Source organism: Gymnoscopelus braueri, assembly GCF_963280865.1.
Source record: "Gymnoscopelus braueri genome assembly, chromosome: 1".
NCBI lineage: Eukaryota > Metazoa > Chordata > Actinopteri > Myctophiformes > Myctophidae > Gymnoscopelus > Gymnoscopelus braueri.
The window spans coordinates 24,818,992-24,827,071 of NC_137603.1; the positions used below are offsets into that span (position 1 = coordinate 24,818,992).

The 8,080-nt window shown below is 40.8% G+C and overlaps 1 protein-coding gene across 1 annotated transcript; it reads right to left on the bottom strand.

Moving 5' to 3' along the window:
• Window positions 1-578: 578 nt before the first annotated feature.
• Window positions 579-5,909, bottom strand: hp (haptoglobin). The gene is made up of 5 exons (XM_080428618.1): window positions 5,826-5,909; window positions 4,776-4,864; window positions 2,545-2,828; window positions 1,512-1,778; window positions 579-986 (listed from the first exon to the last, which is right to left on the bottom strand). The coding sequence occupies exons 1-5, from the start codon at window positions 5,846-5,848 to the stop codon at window positions 705-707; spliced, it is 945 nt and encodes a 314-aa protein (XP_080284744.1). The 5' UTR covers window positions 5,849-5,909; the 3' UTR covers window positions 579-704.
• Window positions 5,910-8,080: the final 2,171 nt, after the last annotated feature.

The following is an 8,080-nucleotide window of genomic DNA, read 5'->3' on the forward strand; positions in this document are numbered from 1 at the left end:
CTCTCGTTAGAGAGGGAAGCCGCTGCTGGGCGCTTAGTCCAGCCATGTGATATCTGTAAAACCTTTCTCTCTCCATCTAAATAATACAGAATATTGATCACCCAATGGCTGCCTGTGTGAGTTTCCTTGTTACCTTTCTGAACGTTTTCTGTACTTTATATGGGTGATAAGAAAATATCCATCAGTGATATTAGACAACCAAACCACATCAGCAGCCAGACTCACACAACTCTGGCCAATTTAACATGAAACGTTTATTTTCTACTTGCCAAGCAGTGATAATGACTTTTAACACAGCAGCAATAATTGCTAAACCCTCTTACAAAGCAACGTTCATTACAGTATGACATATGGCTAATCCAAATGAGACAATGAAAGCCTTCATTATAATTGAGTTTATTTTATTGTCATTGAAATGTCTGAAAAATACCGATTAACATGAATCCAACATATTGATAGAAAAGAACGGTGTAAATAAACAAACGATAATGCTGTCAAACAAGTCTATGAAGCCATCTATGAAATATGAAAAAGTTTAATTTGCAACATAATTTCATACAATATGTAGTGGGGGGGTCCCTGCTTCTCTCTCATCTATGGAGTCCTTGGCCCGAAAAATGTTGAAGACTCCTGGTGTAGTGTGAAAAAATATCCAAAAAGTTGCAACTCATGTCCAATTTACTAAGTACAGAGGGTTCAAGTGGTTAAGGTTGCCTTGCATACATCTCAGCCATTACTGCAGAACGCAAAGCTGACGATCCCTCTGTATCTCCCCTGAGGACAGCGTGGATCCAGGGCAGATATGCGGAGATTTTCATATAGACTGCATACATGTCCCCGCGGCAGGAACGGTCAAAGGACAGAATGCCTGCTGCATACACCTGACCATCCTGAGGGTCTCTGACAGCCAGAGCACCTCCTGCATCCCCGTAACAAACGTTTTCTTCATACGAGGTGGGCGCCGTGCAGAACATGTTGTCATCCACCTTCGGGATAAGATAAGAGTAGACAAGATAAGATTAGACAAGATAATCAAGATAAGATAAGTCCTTTATTGATCCTGTGAGGGAAATTCAATCCAAAGGTGGCATAGCAGTTAAGATACAGATTACTAGGCAAGAAAAAGTACTGTAGATACAGCAGGATAAAAATAAATCACATCCAAACGAACGCCATCACATAATTGGCTAAATGTACAATACAAAACATTATACATCTATTGTACACACTCAACAGTGTTTGCATAGTGCAGGACAAAGGGTCAGTACCGTACTGTACTGTTGTTTTCCTAGCAATTAGTATATTGAACGAGCCGGACGATCGCGTTTCCGATCATGACATCTTACTTGGCGGTAATTTAATTGTGCTTTTTGGCACTGAACATTGGAACATATATATAAAAATCACATTTCTGTTTGGCTTTTAGGTATCCATAATCAAAATGGGCCAGAAGAGGCATTTTTTCAGTACATTAGGCGATAATTATGTAACAATAATTGTGACAGGCCTACCTTCGGAGTGCGTCCGCCCTTATGCTGATTCTTACAGGAGTCCTGATTGGCCAGGGACAGCACCAGGTGTTTGAGTGACAGGGCATGGGTAAAGAGGGCCCCCTGGCCCCAGCCAGCGATGACACCTGATGAACCCATGTCCTGACCTGGCTCTGGTAAGGGGATGGGGGTCACTCTGTCCCCCACGGCCACAGGGTGCTTCAGCTGGATCAGAGCCAGGTCGTTGTCCCAGTCCGACTGGTTCTGGAAGCCCGGGTGCAGAACCACCTGGGAGTTGGAGGTAATAAAGAATAGAAAGGTGAATTCTAATTTAGTTAAAGGTAGGGTAAGTGATTTACTTTGGTTAAAATAAGTGTTAAATAGTTCTATATTCTGATAGTACTCATTGCTAGAGTGTTTGTTCAGTAAAAGGATGTGTCTCCAGCTCTTTATTAAACAGAAAATGCATTTTCAGTGCTCTCTCCTGATTGGCTTAAAATGTGTCACCTACCTGAAAATGTACTATATTCTGTTTACTAAAGAGCTGGAGAAACCCCTGTGACCAAACGAACGCTCTGTAGCAATGATTACTATCAGAATATAGTACTTTAACCTTTTTAACAAAAATAAATAAATTACCCAAAAATATCACTTACCCTACCATTCTTTTTGCGATTAAACTGGTCTTCACATTTTTAGAATGCTTGGGAAACAGATCGTTACAGTCTAAATTATTTTTTTAATCATTACTCTATGGTAATTATGGTTGTATAATTATTGTTGTTGTTGTTATTATTATTATTATTTGCTTATGATCTTTTTTATTACATTTTTTAAATTTCACATTAAGAATTTTGTAAATATTGTTTTGAATAGTGATTCTTGTCATTGATATTAGAATCACAGTATTGTTTTGTGTTCTCTAATCCACATCAAAGAACCGCTCTTACGCTGTAAAATCCTGAGTGTTCATTGTACAAATGTAACTTGGTTGCATCCGCACACTCTCAGTCAGTTAAAATAACACTCAGGATTTTGCGGGGCACTTGCTCACCTTCTCAACTGGATGCTCGGTAGAAGCATTAGCCCCAGCCCGGTGGGAGATACCCAGGTACACTTTGGGGGTGAGGGGTTCTTTTCCCAGAGTGTCCTGGCGCTGCTTCTTGACAAACAAGTTTCTGCCAGTGGTCAGAACCCAACGGTCAGAGATGAGAGTGCCTCCTGCAAAGCCCCCATCTGACTCTCTGTCGCCCAGATACACCATGGCCTGCCAAGGAACATGAGGTGCCAAGGTTCCCCCAACCATACGTGGGAAACGCAATGCTCCTGGCCTTAGAGCTGGGACATAAACATCAACATTTAAAAAATATGCAGAATTATTACAATTTTCAAACTGTCATCCCTATTTTGTCATTCTAGGTGAAATTTTCCAAAACATTTTCAAAAATATTCGCCATGAAAAATACCCAATACCCCTCTTGTGTCTCATTAGCGTCCCCTCCCTGCCCATACAAACTAAGAAATAAGTAACTAAAATAAATTCTGATAGAATGAATTAAATAAATGAAAAATAACAACATAATAACAACCTAACCTTAAGCACTGCCTGCACCTGACCAAGTCACAGTCCGTGTATATCGGCTGCCCACACATTTGAACCGACACATTGTTTACCACAGTTTACACAAGGATTTGCATGCATGCACACGCCCCGAAATAATGAATATCAACACCTAATCACATATGCATTGCTTTGAAGTGAGAGATGAGAGGCTCTGAGAGGCTGGAAGTATTTATAATAAAAATGTCTGTGGTGATGGATGACGGTGCAAAAATCTGGATGGGGACTGAGTCAAAAGTTCGAGACAAATAAGGCAGAGACAATTCAAAGTTTTAAGAAGAATGAGTGTTATAATTCACACAGCATTAGCACAGAATCGGAATGACCAGTCAGCTAGAACACACTGACTGACTTCGACTTAAATGCCTCCACTCATCAAAGGAAACCCCTTCTGTTACAGACATACCTAGCCAACATCTTTTCTCCTGCAACCCAACCATAAACTAGCATAGTAACAAAAGAAATGCAAATGGTCAGGAGCCTATAGGCGTCTACAACAGGGTATACCAAATGCATAGGTAAGAGAGGAGTGTATTCCACTGAGTCATTATTACATTAACCCATAGTTCTTTACAAATGTTTACTTATATTCCAAATTACTTTGACATGGATCCGCAGTCAGTTCTAATATCTCTGACATAAGATTAACCTTCTGTTCTTGGCCCCTGCCCTTTTCCCTCTTCACCAATCTCTTTACAGAATACTTTGCAGCGAACTATTTTCACAGTTCGCCTATGACATGCCCAGAATATGGACGTATAGGGTTCAAGTGGTAAAACAAAACAAAAAAAACAGCCAAACTTGGGCATGACCGTTAATAAAACATCAACTCATGCACAAACTTGGACACATCATCAGTGTTGTTACCTGGAGTCACTGGGTGTTTCGGGTCTTGCAACAGACACCCTCCTCCAGGCAACCCGACCGAGGCTGATCAGACCCCGGCCTGTGTCCAAGTGGCATGCTAATTAGGGGTTGGGGTTAGCCTGGCACTAGCCAGACCGACCAAATATACATCAAGTTGGCTGAAAGCATCTATCACAGAGAGGTGTCAGAAAGGTTCGGGTACATTTTCGATAACTTAGCTTTACTATAATGGATCCTATGAAGTACTGAATTGAATAAGAATGAGTCTCGTGCAAGAAGAGGATGAGCTTATTGCACTTAAAGTGGCACTATGTAACTTTTTTCAATTAATAAAATGTAATTTTGTCCAATTTGTATGGTAGAGTATGTTTCAAGCTTCAAGGGGATGGAATTGCACTTATGATCCCCTATGTACATGCTTGCATGTATAAGGCCCCTTTACGAAAAGTAATGTACAAATTCATATGTCGTCTTGAAGAGTCTGACAATCATGTTATTAAGATTTTAATTAACCCTGTGAAGAGTTCTACTCGGTTCTCTTCCATGATTTGGAGACATTGGCGCAACAGCCTCTGCAGACTGTGAGCAGCTGTAGTTGGACTGATTTTATGTCTTTCTTTTGTTTTTTTGCTTTTTGCTTATATTTATCTTTGTGTTTGCATACATGTATACAGAATCTGTCTTTATTTCCAATTCCAATTCCAATTCTAATTCTAATTCTATTTCTGCGTGCGTACGTGCGTGCGTGCGTGCGTGTGTGTGTGTGTGTGTGTGCGTAAGTGCGTGCACGTGTGTACCTGACATATCGTGTTTCATTCTGCCTTCAGGGTGAGTCACATCTGCCAGACTGGCCCATGCAGCCAACTGGACCACAGCCAAGGAGAACCTTAGGACAACACAATCACATGGCATGTCATTCTAAAACACAACACTGTAATGTCCTCAGTGTTCATTTAACCTTTGGTTACATTAGTTACCATGAATAGCACCCGCCACTGACTGCTCCTATGGGATAATTACCATTTGTGGTATAATATTGTTATAAACAAATGATCTTTTAAAGGAACTAAATGTGTTGGTTGATAAAACACTTTTATGAATTGTAAGCAGTAAGCACTATTCTTTGAGACAAACATACAGGTATTTGGGGGCATAGCCAATTCCGCTATTGTCTTGGAGGTGCAAACAACAAGGTATCAGCATTGCATTTGTGAGAAAGATTGTACACACTACACAGGGATATATTTTTCTGTCCTAATGCAAAGCTATGGTTGCGTATTGTAGCGCAGGGACCTCCAATAACCACCATCATGAAAAATGAAGGCGGGGTGTCCAAATATTTGCTTTATCACTTTTTATAATCAAAGGGGCTCAGATTGTTTAAATTTGGTCACGGATGACGTTGTTGGCTACCGGTATGCTCTTTCAGAGCCAAGCCATCTACAGTATAAGAAAGTATGAGTGAATTGGGCTGAAACCTTGCCCAAATATGGAGTCACACATCATAGATAAGTCATAGACAACTGCCATCATAGACTGGCCACTGACGTAGCCAGGTGAACTACTGGCCCCAGTAGCTCACCTGGTGTAGCACATATACCATTAAGGCTCAGAACCCCGGGTTCGAATATGACCCGAGGCCCTTTGCTGCATGCTCTTCCCCATCTCTCTGTGCTGCCATTTTCTGTCAATCTCCACTGCCGCTGTCAAATAAAGGCTTGAAAATGCCCCAAAAATAAATAAAAGAGGTCTACTGAGGCAGTGACTGCCAACACTCTGCCTAGAGATCCTGGTTATGTTTGACAGGGTAAGGTTTCAATAAACAAGTAACATGAATAATTACTTACCACAATTTGTTGTGAGTATCCATCTTCTGCGTGATAAATAAAGTATGTTTCTTTCTATTTAGTCTGCTGCTGTGCGTGTTCAAGTTTTGTGGCCCCGAGACTTTATATCGGTTGAGAACAGCCTCAATTCTTCTGGGAAATTCTACAGGACCTCTGATTCCTGGAAAAGAAAAAAATCTATTGTGAAATCTCTGCTGTGGTCATTTTGGATACTGCCCAAAGCCTGGCTGCATCTAGCTACGAACTGTGACCTGTTATAGATAAAAGAAAAACACCAATCTATTTTAGAACTTTACCAGAACTTTGGCACTAAAGAGCAAACAACTCATAGCTTGCCTGATATGACATAGCAAAATTGAAGCCAAATCTAACTGGAGACTATAGTCAAAATTAGGTTGTCAAAAAGAACACACAGCTAAACAGGTATCATTTCTGGTTTAGGGCAGGACATGACACAGAGTGCTCAGAGTTCAATGATTCATCCCTATGATGATGAAGTACATAATATCGCAATACCTTGTGTTGTTTGATTTATTATTGCTTAAAGTAAATAAAAACATGTACACACTGACTCATTGAAGTCCAGTTCTTTTGTTTTGTTTTCACTACGACAAGAACACATGTGCAAGTGTCGTCAGAGCCTGGGGTTTAAAAATAAACACTCTTGCATGTAGCTTTCCTTAGGGAAGGGACAAGTCTGACAGATTAGATTACAGAGAAATATCATTGTGATACATGTAGTATCACAAGTTTTATTTCAGGGTTCACTTGGTATGTACAGTAGCAGCGCTTATTTGATGTTTTATGTATATCTGAAGTTGTCATGAGTTTGGCCCTGTTACAGTATGTTTTTCCTGAGGGATAAAACTGTCAAGGCAAAGATGCAATTCTAATATCAAAAGTCATTAAAGATTGAGCAAGATGAAAGCTTGTACCCTCTATATGCAGTGCTCTGGATGTCATACCACTTTCTGACACTTAGTTTTCAGTTGAATCTGTCATTTTTGTTGAGTGAATCACTAGAAAATACTGGAGAGGTCAGAGGTGCAGCCTAATGGAGTGTAAACATCAGAAGAATCACACATAAGATTCTCTTATGTCCGTGTTTGTCCGGAGCTAATCTTACGTATGTTTTGGTCAATGGTTCTGGGATTTACAGATTGATGACATATGGGATTTCCACCAGGTATTGCATAACCAGAGGGCATGTGTTGCTAACGGGCATCGTTCCCAACAGGGATCGATGCCCAGTGGGCATTAAATGGGACACAGATACACAGACAGAGAGACAGATACAAAGACATATATTGTCGGTTCTGTCGGTCCTCGGGTTACACAGGGGACAGACAGACAGACAGACAGACAGACAGACAGACAGACAGACAGACAGACAGACAGACAGACAGACAGACAGACAGACAGACAGACAGACAGACAGACAGACAGACAGACACGCACGCACACACACACACGCACACACATAGACAGAGAAAGAGAGAGGGGAGGTTAGTGCACAGATGTTACATAAGAAATATAGCTTGCATGCCATATAGTCAGTGTCACATAGTACATGCAACCATGTGCACACACATCACATCATATCATACTACAGGTTCAAATGCAATCCCTGGTCTTCAGACAGACCTACATGCTGCTAGCACTTTACTAAATCCCAATGTCAAACACAAGTATGTGTTTGAATTGTCTGTACTGAATTGTCTTACTGCAGCAAAGTATGTAACAGAAAGGTATTGTTCTGATCTATTGACTGTACTCTGTGACTCAACCTCTGTAATGCTGAGAGTGGGTATGGAGGGAGGCAGTTCTGCGGGGCTAGAATATAATGTTAGAACCTGCTGGAGGAGTCATGGGTCTTCAGATTCAACACACACCTGCCCCACATGTGGAAAATGTGTGGATCGCGAATAGCTCTACCTCTACACCGCCACATGAGGTAGCATGAGCTCACCAAGCGCTGATAACCCCTATACCCCTGGGAGGTATGAAGTCACCTTCGATAAGGTTTTTACACTTTGATAATTATATTTACACAATGCCTGAAACTTCAAAATGTCACCAATCATAGCCAGGAGCCCTTCTCATATTTCAATGTATCCCAAATCAAATCAAATCAAATCAAACTTTATTTATAAAGCACATTTACAACAATCGAAACTGACCAAAGTGCTGTACATGGTGAGACAAAAAACATCAAACAGGAAAGTATGTGAGTGAGACAACAACAAAGTCACACA